The 17020-nt window shown below is 38.4% G+C and overlaps 1 protein-coding gene across 4 annotated transcripts in view; it reads right to left on the bottom strand.

Annotated features, from left to right (window-relative positions):
- ARID1B (AT-rich interaction domain 1B) overlaps positions 1-17020 on the bottom strand; it is a 324803-nt gene that overhangs the window by 278819 nt on the left and 28964 nt on the right. For all 4 annotated transcript variants that reach the window (XM_054279185.1, XM_054279184.1, XM_054279183.1 and 1 more), the window contains exon 2: positions 14041-14235. In XM_054279185.1, the coding sequence (XP_054135160.1) occupies positions 14041-14235 (195 nt within the window). The remainder of the gene's footprint in view (positions 1-14040; positions 14236-17020) is intronic.

The raw sequence follows: 17020 nt of genomic DNA on the forward strand, positions 1-17020 counted from the left end.
TGACGGATGCTGGAAACAAGAACAGCAGGACAGCATAAAGTTTTTCTTCAATTATTTGTTTAGTAAAAAAACCTTCAAGCCATTCCAAGCATCATCTACAGAGAAAAAAACCCCTCTAATTGATTCAGCTTATGGCCATTCCCATCTTCTGTGCTGCTGTCCCTCTAAAAGCAACAGACGTGTATGTGTAGGTACACAATATATCTATCAATCAATACACATCCATGCTCATGGATTTTATACAGTTGCTTATTTGAGCTCAATTCTTTCTGCATACAACTTAATTAAATCCAGCTATGGTCCTCTCAACTAAAAAAACACTGACTGACTTCTGTGACTAGCTCTTCTTCATCTGCTTTTGAATTCCTCAGTGCCAGACACAATGTTTTGCCAGACAAACTGCTGCCTGCATTTACATGCACAGTTTTAAACAGACATTCCTAAAGGTTTCAATGCTTGCTGCAGGTGGTGTTCAGTCCCTGTATCCCCCTTCTCACTCCAGCACAAGTTACATTCTTGAGGGACAGGTCATCTTGCTTTTACTTCATTTCAGAGGTACCTAGCAGGTACTGGTTAGTAACCTCATCTCTTGCCTTCTCTGCCAGGACAATAACTCACAAGCATTTAGTATCATTCGCTTTTGAGTACTCAGTTACTCAGAAATACATAATATCACTCTTGATACAGAGTACCACTTACCTTCCCCTTCTATCCATTCAATTCTCTCTACATAGGTTATAACCATTTATTTTAAAATTCTAATCCTGTGAACCTTTCCACTAGATTTCAAGTAATACCAAGCAAGCAAAATTTGTAATTGTAAATGAGAAATTCCAGCTTCTCTTGTTTATTATCCTGGCTGCCAGCATTAGAGTATAGGCAATTAAATGGGGATGGGGTGGGGATGGGGGGTTGTGCCCCTCCTGTCATCTTTAGTTTCTTGATCACTGCTGTCCACAAAACCATGATTTCAATCTCAATGTGTGCTTACAGGTTCCTGTAATGTCATCCTCCACCTCCACTGTCACAGCTCTGAGCTCTTCTACTCACCCAAGCCAAAGTGACCTCAAGAAATAGTTTCTCTGCTTACCAGGGGGAGCTCAGCCTAAGAACATGCTCCCTTCCCTTTGCAGACAATAACCAGCTTCTAGAAAACATCAACACTGACACTAAACTACTCACCCTACCAGTGGGATGCTTGCAGGATATTTCTTTCTGAACTGCTTATCAGGAACACCTTTTGTGTCAAACTGGATAAGGAGGCTTTTAAAAAGCTTCTGCCTGCTGGCAAACTAGCATCAAAACCCTACCTTACTAATGTGAATTCTTCCACCACAGCTGACAGAGAGAACAGCCAATGCAGCTGGGGAAAGGGAATGGGAAAAGGAGAGGTGCTAGGTTTCTTCCACTGAATGGAAAAAGTGGGTTTTCTCCTACTTCATGGGATGTTCTGAGACTTTAGAACATCCCTTGGTAATTATCTTCTGGGAGTCTCTACAGCATCAAATGTGTGAGGCATTCCTTTCTTCTTTGTGTCAGAAAAGGCCTGTCTAGGTATATTTTCTGGTCAGTGGAACAATTCAAGCTTCACACCTTCAGCCTTCTTCAATCCCACAGTAGTGTATTTATTTCTGCTACCTTGAAATTTCTGACATAGTAATTTTGTTTTCAACAGAAAAAACAAACAAACAAAAACCAACCAAAAACCAAAACCCAAAACAAACAAACAAACAAAACAAAATCCCTATTGCTTTGATATGCAGTATGATTTCAGTTCTAAATCAGTGGTGGTACTACAGGGTGTCCAAAGGTATGACAAGTCCAGGCAAAGACACTAAAACACAGCCAGCCACATATCAGCAGCTTTGTTCAGGAGAAAGATTATCAACTTTTTTGTTAAGATTTGCATCCATACACTTATTTTCACCTGTCAAGTCTTTTCTTAATAGTTATCAAAAGAAACTTCCATTCAAATGGCTGCTTTTTCAAGATGTATTTGTTAATACAGGTCCAGATTTTCCCACAGCCCTACTGTCACTACATTTACCTTGACTGTCTCCCAAGTGAAAGGGGAGGCCTTTAACACAGATCAGCTCAGAGCCACTGCAGTTTCCTACAAAACAGCTCCATGAAGGGACAGGCTGCCACAGGAAGGGCTGGTAACCTGGCTCCCCTACCCAAATGGGAGCCTCTAGTTGGAAAGTGCAGTGCTAAGTGCAAAACTGGCATGAACAGCACAACCTTAGGCAAATTTCACTAAAAACCACGTAAGCGAGCGGCAGAGCTAATAGCCGGTGGTGTCCTTATTGAACACAAACAGGGATACCCCCCCAGCTATACTGGGTGGGTTTCCTCACCCAGTAGGGAGAGCAAGCAGAAGACTGCCCAAGCATCCATAACACCTCTGTCCAGAATGAGGCTTCAGGCTTTCATTACTCACTTAATTTTCCAAGAGTAAATACAGTGTAACGAACAGTATTAACGTAGCAATATGGACAAACATGTACACCTCTGCCTCAGCTGACAAATATGTTTGCAAGGCTCATTTCACCTTCAACTGAACAGAAAAAGCTGCTGCAAGACAAGGAATCTTAAGGACAAAAAAAAGACAAGAAAAATTCCTCAAGGCAACTGCACACAAATACACTGCTCTATGTTGCTTGCTCCAATAAGCACTTACACTGACTTTAACCGTAGGAAAAACTATGGGACAAGTATGAATTCACATCCTTTCAAAGCTCTACTGCCCAATTCATTCTATCTTTTTTGAACACAATTGGGATTTTCACAACATATCAAAACCTGATATCTGAATATCTCAATTTCCAAACCAAGATGTTAACAGCATAGATTAAGAACTCCAGCAAGAGTGCAAAAACAAGACTATGCTGTTTTCAACTACTGTTCAAATTTCATCTGCAATCTCTTGTCAAATATATAAAAATAACAAAGAAAAGGCATCTCTTTTTCAGGAAAATATTAAGTCTTTGTATTTTTGTTGCATCTTTTAGCTGAACCATTCACAATATTTGTTTCCCCTTGTAATTTCACACACCCCACACCAGGTGGTTATTAGATGAACAGTACTAGTGAAAGCAACAAAAGGACAATACTGCATTTCAAAAATGAAGATGGCATAGCAATAAAGATGTGCAGATTTATGTTACATTCATTGTAAAAACATCTCCAGTTTTCCCACTGCTACGGTTTTACTTTAAAGGGGGAGGGAAAAAAGGGGGAAAAAAATCTGTGATTCAAAATGGAAGTTCAGTGATTATTTACAGCCCTGTATGTAACTGGCAAAATGACTGGCAAAGTTCTCAGCACATCAGCTCAGACGTATGTAAGCAAGGCATTCCTTCCCTGCGGTAGGCGGCCCCATGTCAAGCAGCTATGTGCTAGAACTTGTCCTGTGCTACCTGTTCAAAGGAAACTGTGCAAGAATATTTCAAGCTCTGACAGATACCACTTTGTGCAAAAACATCCACAGGAGTATTACAGAAAAAGACAGCACTGATGTTTCAGCAACCTCTGTGTCAAGAAAGGTGATCTCCTGCATTTTTATTGACATGCAGGAAGCAGATGATCATTCCTTGTACAATCAGTGCTAGCACTGACAATACTGCTTTTCTACCAGTCCCAGACTCCCTTCCATGCCTTTGCCAAACTCTTACTTAAGAATTTGCACCCTCCTATTTCAGAGAAATTACCACTTGGTATTGCAAATAGAAATGTCACATCTCTAAGACAGTAAAAAGTACCCAACAAAACCACAATGCAATAATAAACCCTATCATTTGCAGCATTTCATTACTACAAGATCTACACCAAATGCCAAAGTGTGCGCTCCTTTCTTTTAGCAAATATTTATTAAAATACTAAGATCACTTAAGTTTATTACCTTAAAGAATTCAGGACACAGCCATTCATTCCTGTGTCTGAAGTGCAATACATAACATCAGATCCATGTATTAAAGTACTTTTCAAGTAAAAACATGTTTTCTTCACTAAGCACAACACGTAATATAGATCTTTCCACATTCCTACAAACAGCAGTCTCACAACCAGGTTAACTCTTTAACTCTTTTTTTTGGATCTTTTTTTTTTTTTTTCTTTTTTAACCAGATATGCAGAAAGCTGAAGTTTCTACATTCCTGCAAGCTGGTCTAAAGCAACTCCAGTAAAGACACAGCAAGTCACACGTACACAGGGTTCTGATATTTTGTCAAGTTTTTATTCTGCTTTACAGGATATTAATGCATGCCAAGAATAGGAGTGTATTTTTAGTCAGTTCTACATGTGAAAGACAAAAATGGGATGACAGAATACAAGAGAGAAAGAAGAAAGAAAAGCCTACACCTAACACACCCAAAGTATATCTAATCTTTTCCTGGATATTCTTCAGTTACTTTTTGTGGTTATGCTTCTCTTGTAACCCTGGTGTTATAAGCCTAAAGGAATATTAAAAAACATTATTTTTCCTGTGATGTATAAAATCAAAGCAGAAAAGGCCAAATACCCTACACAATCTTGGCATTTACTGAATCTACTCTTCACAACTTGCTGCAAGACTGCAAATTTACTCAGGTCATAAAACAATCTTCAGTTTGAGAAGGATACATAGAATTTCTCACAGCATCACCTCAGAGGACTAAAAACCCACCCGCCTGCTCTCCAACATCAAGTAGGATTTCTTGTGAACATGAGGTCTAAAGTATAATTTTCTGCAGGACTTGAGGTTCATTTTAGAAATAATAGTTTCCTCCCTAGAATACCCTTCCAAGCATAAAAGGGCTATAAATCTATTAAGTACACACTTCCCAAACCTGCAGGGAGATATCTTGGTCTCTGATTTTCCTCAGTTTTGCCAACCAGCAATAAAATGAAACCAATGAAAAACACAAACCAGTCAATTTGCATCTGTCCTTTAAAACATTCTCCAGTACAGTAGAAGAGTCAAAACATATGCCCACTTTCAGTGCTGCCAGCTCGGAAAGTTGGGAGAGACAGCAGAGGCAAGCAGTGGAGTTTCTGAGGAGGGGCAGGAGCAGCTTCAAGCAGAGGTCCTTGCTGAGCAGCCCTGCTGGCTTTGTCCATGCACAGCCTCAGTTCCCTGTGTTTGTTTCTATTAAGCACCACTTGCTGAGCACAAAACAGAGAGACAATCCTGTGGGAAGAACAAGGTGGTTCCACTAAGGTGTCGTGTAAAGCACATCCTTGCCAACATGGCCTCTAAAACCCGCATGTATATAGACTCCAGATAACTAATGTTACTTCTTAAATAATTAAAACAACATCTTCCCTAAGCGGCTATATAAACCTTGTTTATTTTGATTGGACTCTTGTCTCAAAAGACAAGTTATGTTACAGTATGCCAAGAAATGTGCAGAAACTCTTCATCACTGTTCTGTGAAAGAAATGAACAAGCAAGTGTAATTTACCAAAACTAAATTCACTTACTTTCCTAAAGGTGTATTTGGATATAAGATTCAAACATGATTTCTAATAATGTTCAGTCACTGAATTGTTTATTGCCTGTCTGTGTCTTGCTTTTACATTCAAATGCAAAAAGCATTACTAAAAAACAATATTCAGAAGAAGAGGAAAAAAAAATGGAGTGGACAAAGAAATAAAACAGACACTGATTTTCTCCTTGGTACTGTTCCACACCCCCAAAAGACTTCATAAGATTCAGAGATGAAATACATTATCAGCAAGGATGCAAGCACTTAACACATTTTTTCTATTTCAGGCAAAGCAATGAACAAGTACCAGAAGTACCTAAAAATGGGGTCACCCAAGGTAGCTGAAGAATAAAAGCCTACAGAGATTGCATGAGTTGTAGATTTGAGTTATTCTTTAGGTTCTTAAATCCTTCTTTCATCCGTCTTGAAAAACAACCAAACACCAAAAGCTTAAAGTATTTACAATAGGATTTTTAGATGTGCCCAGTTAGAATAGTTATAAGGAACAATGCAATATATAAACAAACACAAGTATTAGAAAAAATTGTCTACAGAGAAATTAAATAGTCTCAAACATGTTTAAGATATATTTTTTAAAGATTTTATAACTCATCCACTCCCACAAAAAGGTCTTAATGTTCTAGATGATAAAATATGCAAAAGTAAAGCAGGTTACTGAGCAAGCTTGAATTGTACTACATGGAACCCATGTCATTTCAGACTGACTAGATTAAAAAGGTATGGAAAATACTTTTGGTTTTTTGCAGTACTAAGTCTCCCACTGTAATTTTTGTACAAGTTTTGCTGAAGCTAAATCTAATATAAATCTTAGTCTATAAAAAAATAAAAGTTGCTGCTAGCAATAGGAGTCTAATCTTGAACTACTAAAACATCAGATATTTTTTGAAAGGCCTATTGTTTCAAGAAGAAACCTACTTGACTCTGTCACAGGGTGAGCAAAATGAAGGGTACTGACCTGTCTCATTCTGAAAGTCTCTTCAATAGATTTAGTGGATTAATTCTGCCTACCCTGATATCAACTCAAGACAACACACCCAACCTCACCAACATGGCCCCAAAGTGAAATTGTTTTTCCAATGAAATCACAGCAAATTTCCCCTGATTTCCCCTTATCTTCAGCCCTATTTTCAGCTGTGGGAAACATACTCTCTATTTTTAAAAAAGCATACTCTATTACATCCCTTGTTTCCTTTGAGCAAGTCCAAATTTACAGACAAATGATAGCATCTTCTGAGAAACTCATATCATGACTTTTCAAAAAATTGAAAAAAAAAAAATCTGAGTTCCCTCAGGAATACTGGGAAATACAGTTAGAATATAGTTAAAAATCATATTGAATATGTGCATGATGGGTCGGGACATTATTTCAACTACTTGAGTGTCAATTATTCTTTGATTAATATTATTAACAAAAAACTACTATGACTATAATATTAAGAGTAACAGTCAATTATTCCTTACCTACACTCTAAAACCCTCCTAGCACAATCATTATATGGCAGCTGTTTAACAGAGTAATGCAGCAGTCCTTTCTTAAAGCAAGATGCTTATTTTACTTCAAATGTAAATAAACTCATGTCTCCTGCTGCCATGTAAAATGAGCTGTTCATAAGCAAGTGATTTTGTACCCTCCTAGTGAAGCAGCAAACAGCTCTCTGTTCTCCATTCCTGAACACCAAATTTATTTCCTGCCTAACTCCAGTGCAGAGTGACAGCTAATTCTGCTAGCAAATCAAGCTCCCAATAACAAAATAACTGCTGCTTCTTTAAACAACCTTTTTCAGAACACCAACACAGAGGGCTTGCAGTTTTCCCCTCTAATGTCCCCACTTCCAAGCAGAACAACAAATGTGATTACAGCTATTAAATATTCCAGCTAAATGACAATCGTTTAGCAGTAACAAGAATACATTTCATTTGTCATAATACATTGATCATTCTTACACACTTTCTGTACAAATGTTGTCTGCCTAGTACTCCAGTTTGGATGTAAAAATTAGCATTTACTGAACATCATTACATGGTAATTCAACAAATAAAAATGTTGACCCAGTCTCATTTCCGAATCATCTCTCACCAGCTGAAAGATCAGTTATTTTCCCTTTTCAACCTACATTTTTTTCTGCACTGTTTCAAAGAATGATGGAAGCTACTGAAATGTTTCTATTTACCATAATAATGCAATTCTGTTACTTAAGGGATTTTCTTCAGTAAACAATCTCAGATGACCAGCATTAAGATGAAGAGCTAAACTATCATAAGGACCACAAACTTATGTCGAATTTGATTCTGTGATTATCTGTAATCTGTGCTCACCTCCCTCTATAGAGTGAATTACACTCAATAGAAGGGATAATTCTAAAGGAGACAATACAACATAAAGCCTTATCCTGCCATGAACTAAAGTAGCAGCCTTTTTTTTCAATTTAGTCAATGAGGCTTAGTATACCAAAAGAAAGGACCATGCTAAACATTTTCCTACAGTCTGCACAAGCACAGTACTTAGCATTTTCCTAAATCTGAAATTTAAAAATCCCATTTCTTTACATGACAAAGAGCAACAACTTTTCTTTGCAATTATTAACACTTGACTATCAAAAGACCCATTCTTAAAGATAGCCTTACATGAAAGGCAACTAGCTATGACTTCTTGTCCCTTTTTCTGATTCAAACATTACATTTCTCCAGGAAGCAGCAGTTCTACTTACTTTACTGATTTTTTTTTTTTCTGAGGTTTATAGAAATTCAACAGGATAGCAGATCTATCATTCAAATAAAATGTTACTGAGAAATTATTTTAATTAAAAGTATTTATGTTTTTTACAGAACAGGAAGTTGGGAAAAACAGTAACAAAGTAGATCCACAATCTGCTAGTGACAGCTCCAAATAAATGCCCAGTGACATACCAAAATAAATGAAACAAGCAAACAAAAACACAAATAGAACACACACACATACCACAAAAGCCATACCAAAACCAAAAGGAAAACAAATGGTCCCAAAATCCCAAAGGTAAATCAAACAAAAATCTTGAAAAATATACTTCTGAAGCACATGCTGATCAAAGTTTTACACTCCCTTCTTATGTATGTGCATCAAATGTACCTATCAATCTTTAAAAAAGCAACACATCTCACTATTTTGTCCTCTGCTGGCTGTTTTTGAGATTCTATCACATTGATTCATTCTCTGTTCTTGCAAAATAAACAGACCAAGAACTGAAAATGGTGCTTATTTTCTGTGTCTGCTCTCTTTAACAAGACTAACATCAATTGTGCTAAAACCTACTTAGGAGCAAAAAACTGCAACACATTTAGTATCATCTAGGTGCTGAGAGCAATTACACACACAGAGGACCAAAAAGGTAATCACTTGACCAGTACTTGCTCTATGTATACACAGCATTTCAAGTTAATGGTTCAGAGCAAAATATGACACTAAGTCCCACTTTCTTGGCAGACTTCAATTTTCTAGAATTAAAATTACTTCAGAAAATAACTCATACAACCAGCCAACCAGGAGTAAACATCTGTGTTTGCTAGCTTTAAAACTCTATCTGCCAAGGCAACAGCCAACTGATTTCCTTGGCGTAAACTCGCCATTTCCAACCTGGGACATTACCCAATCCAGGCACTGTAAACCCTTTCCTAAATGATGTAATCACACTGATGCTCCTATAGTTTTGGTTTACTTGCAGTTTCCATTACAATAAATCCTTGCTACATATTCCTAGAGGTTTTACAACTTTTTCTCCCCTTAAAAAAAAGTTACTCCATATTGAAACTTGCCATGTAAGACAATAACAGGCATATCTTCCTTACATCTCAAAATGATCTGTATATCAAAAAAGGGGGAAAATGGAATTAGTACTTCTCTGAATATCTACAGTTCCATTCTTAAAACAGTGAGGACACTAATAACATTTGGTTTTGAATTCTGCAGATCAAGAATATTAAAACAAGTTAAAGGAACAAGTGATTAGCATCTATTCATCTCACAGAATTTCTATAGCAAAAAAAGGAGAAAGAATAGACCGAGGCTCAGGCCTCATAACTTGTCTTGCTGCAAGCAGGCTCAAGGCACTAAAGCAACTGCATGATCAGTACTGAAATGTTCCATTTAAAATAGCTATTAGAAATGGCTGTTGTACACATCCATGCAAATATCTTTCATAAAGAATTTACTATGCATTACAGCAACATGATCCTATTTACACAATAAGTTGTTGTTCCAGTCCATCAAGTACACAAGGAATTTTAATGCACACTAAAAAAAATCAATTAGGCAATGATCATCTGATTAAACAGGCATATCACACCATTCAATTCTTTCAAACATATTCATAAATCCAAGCCTTCAAACTTTGATGAAAAGTTTCAAAACCTGTGAGTGAATATTTCAAGTATATGATTTTTAAGCTTAATTAAATTCAACACAAAATAATATCCTGCGTGCTATTATCACGAAAAAGCAACACCACTGGTGAGAAAAAAGCCCCTTATTTTGACCAGTATTCTGAGGTCTTTTTATTTTTAGCACAAATGTCTCTACAAAGCAGCAGAAGGCTTTCCTACAGCACCCAGCACTAAAGCACTTTGAGTGGGCAATCGAACTGAAGCCAGAAGGAACCAATCATGGCATCATCACTTGCTTGACTGAGGTCCAAAAAGGGTGTGAGGCAAAAAAGAAGTTAAATGAAAAGCAAATTATTGTCTTTCTAATCAGATCTTATTACTCAGATAGTATTTCACTCATAGTGAGATGTATTGCAAAATCAAGCCTGAAGTTTTCAGGTGCTAGCTATCCCTGCATATTAGGATTTTCAGTTTTGACATCATCTCTTTGTAATTCCAAGTGATATCTAAGATATTAGAAACTGAAAGTTAAATCTGAGAGAATATTTTTCTGCTTTCTGGTTTTACATACATTCCCTGGGTAAGGAGTGCTAATTACCCAAAAATTACATTCAACCCATGCAAACCAGGAGAGAGAGTTCACAAGATTATGAGATAGCAGTATTAAGACTTACAGGCAAGAATAGCATTTTAAAACCTTGCTGCAACTTGTGTTCCATTCATAAGGACTGACAACATCGGCACAGGTCATCCTGCTCCCTGCTTTCACCTGCCTTCTTCCCCCCTCTCCCACTGAAGGTGAATGGGAAAGAAACAAAATCCCAAGTTTCCTAACAATATAAAAATCTCTTTCTAAGTAATTAATTTTCCATTGACAAGAGATATGTTGTCTGCAATCCTATAAATTTAGCATATGACTCTTTTTTATCACCTTCCTTTCTCATACTTTTCCTTTTATATAGGTGACAAATCAGTCCAGAGACTTTATATATTTATTTGATTCACACTGAATTAACTGGACATGCCCTCAAAATATTACAAAATGCTGCAGCACTCTTCAAACTACTTAGCAATTTGTCCCAGGAGGCTATGACCCATGTTCACATGACTAATCTGTATCTCTGTTGTTAACTGTCAGAAAAGAAAGGAAAAATCTCAGGTTACCTTTACTTTATTTACAACCAACCTGCCTTTTCTATATGGCCATTTATATATCTAGACCCCTTAATCTTTAGCTGATTTAGTGTAAAGAGATTGCCTGGATTTCAAATTGTGTCCCTCATGTAAAGCTCAGTGTGTTGCGCTGGGGCTCACCATCAATAACTCATCAGAGATGAGTTCCAAACACTTAGGGGATCTGCTTTCTCTCTTCAGTCCTTAGCAGAACATATCCCTTACCTTCCATAGTCACTTCAATATCCTGCAGTTTCCACACGGAATTTTAAGAGAATCTGGGGGTTTATTTGCACCTTCATGTTTGGTGTCAAGCATGCCTAGACCAAACAGCAGTTGTAAAAGAATGACTGCAGCATTTCATAGATACCCCTTTTAAAACTGGTTAGCAGGCTGTGCTTGACACCCATGCTGCAGATATGTAGGCTGACTGCACCTGATACCATTTCATCTTTTTTATCCTCTTTAATCTTTCACTGCTTATGCCAGAGGCCTCCCTTCCTGAGAGAGAGCTCCTTCCACCTCTGGGCTGCAGGCCGGAACACACTATTCTCTGCTGCAATATGACATAGACCAGCTAACTACATCTAGGCAATTATCTTCAATTCTACCACTTTCATTAATTTTAGCTCAATCTTTAGGGTGCTGTTTTTCATCTTTATTTCTTCATTTGCAGCATTCTGCAGCAGAGCCTGCAAGTTAAAATCTGTCAAGTCCCATAGTTCTAACCTCAAGCCACAACACTTGCTGACAAAGAGCCAGACTTAACATTTCAAGGTCTTCTTCAAAATTCAGAAATCTTCACAGTTTAACAAAAAGCCTTCTTGTTTCATCCAAGGAAACAGAGCTGACACCCTCAGCTATCTTTGAGCAACAGCAAACTATAACTTAAAATAAGAACAATCTCTCCCATTGATGCTTCCCACCCTTCCTACAGTGTGGCACTTCCACCCTCATAATCCATCTACTCAGTGCTATCTGTGCACAATACTTAAATCTGAGCACAGTATGTGTCTAAGGCCCAGTATTTTTTAACCAATCAAGTTTCTGGAAGTGCCTTGCGCTTTCGATAAATTCAATGTGACACTGTAAAGCAGTCCAATTTCCAGAAAGTGCTGAGATTCATCTTCTGAAACTTCTGGCAATATTATGTATTTTATATATATATATGATATCTAAAGTAGGTACGTGCTACACAGTTTTAACAAGCATAGCTAGGCTCTCCTTACTTAATATTCATGTCACAGGAGTAAAAATCCAGCCAGGAATCAAACTGTGGCATCCTGTGCCAAAGACAACTTACCACTCAGCTGGTAAGTTGGCAATTCAATTTACAAACCTGCATTCCTGCATTTTAATCCTTTGTAGAAAGGTGGTAATATATGAGCAATATGAAAAGAACTGGATTCAGATCATTAGAGGTTCACAAACCAAACACACGAAGCTCTGGAGGCTGTCCAAAACAAAACCATGCCTAGGTGGTGATGTCCGTTCAATGAAAGCTCAATGTCATAATTACCCCGTCCGTGCTCCCCAGGAGCTCCGGGCTGGGCTGGCCCTGCCGCGGAGGGCAGCGCTGCGAGGGACGGACGGGGCCGGCAGCCAATGGCGCCGCCAGCTCACTGCCGCCCGACGGCTCATTCACAATTACCCAGCAATTAGCGAACGCTCTGAAAATTCAACACTCGTCGCCGTAACACAGAATAACTCATTTTTAAATTAAAAATGTGTTTTAATAACTTCACTTCGGTTACAGATACACAGAGGAAAATAAAGCCTCCTTTATTCAATTTCAACTCCCTTTTGCAACTGGCAAAATGCTTTGCTGCCTGCATCTAGCAATCAAATATACAGTTTGGCATTTCTAAACTAAATAATCTCTTACCAGTAATTATCTATTTAACATCAGAAAAGAATAAAAATTAAGACCTGTGATAATGATATTATAATATATTTGAAACTGTTATTTAATTACCTGCCGGATTAACATCTTGTCCTACTGGATGGTTAATAACAAGAACTGGCCAGAAACCTACCTGCCAGGAGTCCAAAATTTTATCTTATTTTCTATATTAAACAATAAATATAAAAAGTAACTAATCTGTGACTGCACAGTTGCACAAAACAAATATTCTTTCCCATTAATGATCAAGTTACTAAGCTGTTCGGCTCACAAGGCAGCGTAGAGCTCTCACTGCCTACGCTCATATCCCTAATTTAAAAAAAAAAATAGCTAACTTAAACTTCTTGATAACCTCAGTTTATCTCTCCCTCTTGAAAACTGCTGTATTTTCCTTAGTACATGGTATGCACATTGAGATTGACCTTCTTAAAAAGGGTAGGAAAAAAGCACAAGGTCTCCATCAGCAGTGAAATCCAAGAAGATAAAAAGAAGATCCTTACCTTTCTATGTACTCTGATACAATAAAAAAAAATCCTGTCTTTAAAGACTTGGGAAAAGAAAAAAAAAAAAAGAAAAGCTACAGACTCCTATCAAAATGAGGAGAAAAAAGAAAACAAACCACCACAACAACAAACAGATGATATAAATATCTACCACTTTTGTATGCACTGGACTACACTAGCCTTGATGTACTGATGTCAGCTCTAGGTTTTCATCTTACATTTAAGTGTGTGTAAGCTGGAGAGAAAGAGAACATAAAAAACCCTAAAAAACCAAGAACAAAATAGCAACAGCAGCAAAGAAAAGAGCCAAAAAATATGCGAGACTAAGTGTTGTCAACTGGAAAAAAAAAAGAAAACTCATGGCATTTGACATACTTCTCTCTCTCCAGAAAGATCCCAGCAACAAACTAAACCCTGTTTGAACTGTAAGGGATTTCAGAAAACATTCACACTGTGAACATAATTTCTTTAGTTCTAAAACAGCCCTTCATCCTCTTTTTGCACAAGAAATACTTATTTCTGAGGGTTTTCTCTCGCCCCTCTGTATTTACCGGAATGTCAGCAGGGAAGAGAAAGAGAGGAGGGAAACCAAAGCAACCCAGAAAAATCCTGCACAAACCTGTTGCTGTGGATACTGCATTCCTCCCATGGCTGCCGGGGCTCGGCCCTGCATTCCCACGGGATAGCGCTGGGGGCCGGGAGGGCCGTAGGACTGCCCGGGGTAGGGGCTGCTCTGCTGTGCCTGAGAGTGAGGGTTATTGCCCATGCCGTACAGCTGCGGCCTCTTCATCACCATCGGGTCCATCGGGCTGCCCTGTTGGCAAACACAAGCAAAGGAATATTTAAGACATGCAAAGAAAAAGGTCAGAATCGTCATGCTCACTGCGGGCGAATGATGCGAGTGTTTTCTCAGTGCTTTACACATCAAATATTGACTCGATGGACAAAATGGCAAAGCACCATACCCTGGGTTCTCTGATTAATTAGATGAGGTTTTGAGTAGTAAGTCTGGGACTTCCCTTCCATTTAAAACAACTTTAGAAAATATTTTGCACTATAACTTGAGGCTGACTGTTACCTATACAGACAGAGAGCAGAAAATCTCCCCAAAAAATTTCAGCCTAAGAAATAATTAAATACACTGCTGCACACTGATTAACATCACTGCCCTTAACGTTAAAAAAAAAAAAAGCACCAAAAAACAAATATGTATCAAGAGAGACACAAACAGTGGATAAGTCACTTAACCTTGAGAAAATATCTATACTGTCATGTTCTCTCACATCAGAAAAAAGGAGAAACTGGAAAGAAAATAAAGTTTCCAAGAAGTGCAGTGCACACAGAACACTGCATTTCAGCATTTTCCTGTTGCTTTCGTGCACACTAAGAAGTTTCCAGATCAAAAAGCAAGTCATAACCCATATTTTACATGAAAGTTTATTTGCTTCCTTAATAGACCTCAGAAAAACCAAACTGCAACCAGTGATGGAGGGGGAAGGGAGGCAAGGGGGAGAAGTTTTATTTTTAGACTTTTTGGCAGCACTTACCAAGCCCTGTAACAGTTTCAGGACAGGTGTCAACCATTGTGTAGTATTACTCTCATGTTTTATTACTGAGAACTAACTGAACCAGAAAAAATACCATACTTCAGTGAAGTGCAGCCCTGTATTGTTAATATGACATCCATTTTTTAATTCCTGAGTTCTGGTTAGATTAATGGAAGAATGTTCAGGGAAGCTTTCAAAAAGCCTATCACAATCTTATCTTCATGAAAGTGGCAAATATCCCCCTCCTGCCCAAAACTAATAAAGTATTCTGACTATGGGCACACTACACCTGAGGAGATGGAAATGATAACCTCTTCCTTAAAGGAATCTCCATTCACTTCAGAAGAGGACTGCCCTTTTTTGCTACCATAACACATTCCACATTCACTACTAATTTTGGATAAGTATTACTCAGCAATTTTCCTTTTATTGTTTGCCTGCTCTATAGCCAGATTAGAAGTTTCTATCTTTGCCACTAAATGTCTCTGGGTAATTTACTATTTATATTTCATACTCTTCAAAATCAATGGTTCCTCAACCACTGCAGATCACCTGATCCACAACAACATTCTCTCTCAGTTTTGGTTTTTTTTAGGCCATCATGCACTCTCACCACAGTTTCAACTAAAAAGAAAAAAGCTAAGCCTTATAGATTCCTTTTTACAGTGTCCCAGGGGAAAACTTACATTTCCTCCTATAGACCACAACATTTTATCTATGTTTACTTCTGTATTTTAATGTTCGGCGCATCACCTGTCATATTCTTCTTCTCAAGCATAAATCCTTATTCAAAGTGAGTCTTGAGCTTCCTCCATTAGATGCCCATGAAGCCAAACAGCACTTTTCATTGCTACCATCTTCTGTATCAGGGTATAATTTCCAAGTCTCATCTCCAATAAGCACATTACTTAAATTCAAGTTTGATTAATTTTGAGTGTAATATTTTCTTCTCTGCATCCAACTCTTAAATATAAACAATGCAGATAGCTACACAGCTAAAACAATCTGACATTATCCATTATTAAGACTACTTTCAGGTGCATATAAACTTTGCCAAACTTCAAGCGTTTAGGCTGAAATTTTCCAGGGCATATGTATGCCTGAGGCTGAAATTCTCTGGAAAATTCAGCAGAAATAGTTCAGCTATGTCTTAGAATGAGGTCACAGAAAAATACATCGTTTATGTTCTCACATAAAACACTTGAAAATATCTCTTTGAGGCAGAGAATTTTAATTTCCCAGGGTGACACTGGACATTCATGAAAGGTAAGGCATGTGCCCCTGTCAGAGAGAGCACCTGAATGTCACCAGACTGGGAGCACAGGAGGAATAAACAGGAGCACATCCTCATGTGCAGGGCAAGGTTTCTTCAGAGGAGTTACGAAGTGCATGGAAGCTGCCTTGAATTTGCCAGACAAAGGAAGAGGGACAGTGAGTTAAAAAAGCAATGGAAACAGAAGTGAGGCAGAAAGAGCTGAAGGGGAGAGGAGGAAACAAGGTCAGGAGGTGACATGGACACAGGCCAAAGAGTCTCTGTCCTTTGGACTAGTGACCTCCGAGCAGCAGAGTTTCTGTATGTGTGTTGGGAGAGTGAGCCTCCCTGCCAGTGCATCCTTCCTTCCCTCCTTCTCACCAGCCTGCCATCACTACACTTCTCCATGTTCTCTTCAGGCAAGCCACTCCTCTCTCCCTCAGGTGATATCCTCCAATTCAGAAAGGTGGAGGGATGAAGAGCCTCAGATATTGCTGTAATCCAGGCACCAGGGGCTGCAGTGTCTCACACAACACTGGAATCAAGGGGGCTGTGGTCACTGGGAGGAAGGGACTGGGACATACTCAGAACTTATTGTGAACACTGCAAGTCAAGAATCTGGACCAAGGACTGGAGATACTCGAATATGAGAGGGCTAGACTGAGGTAGCAGTGACTGTGCCTGGACAAATTACTGGGACAATTCACAGGGACCCACCCTAGCTATCAGTGCTGCCTCTTCCCTCCTCCCTCCAAAGACCTCAGGGAAAGAAGAAACAGTAGAACATAGTAGTTCTATGA

The sequence above is a fragment of the Melozone crissalis genome, unplaced genomic scaffold (genome assembly GCF_028551555.1).
Source record: "Melozone crissalis strain CALT ecotype California unplaced genomic scaffold, PUWL_Pcris_2 ptg000027l_1, whole genome shotgun sequence".
NCBI classification, from domain to species: Eukaryota; Metazoa; Chordata; class Aves; order Passeriformes; family Passerellidae; genus Melozone; species Melozone crissalis.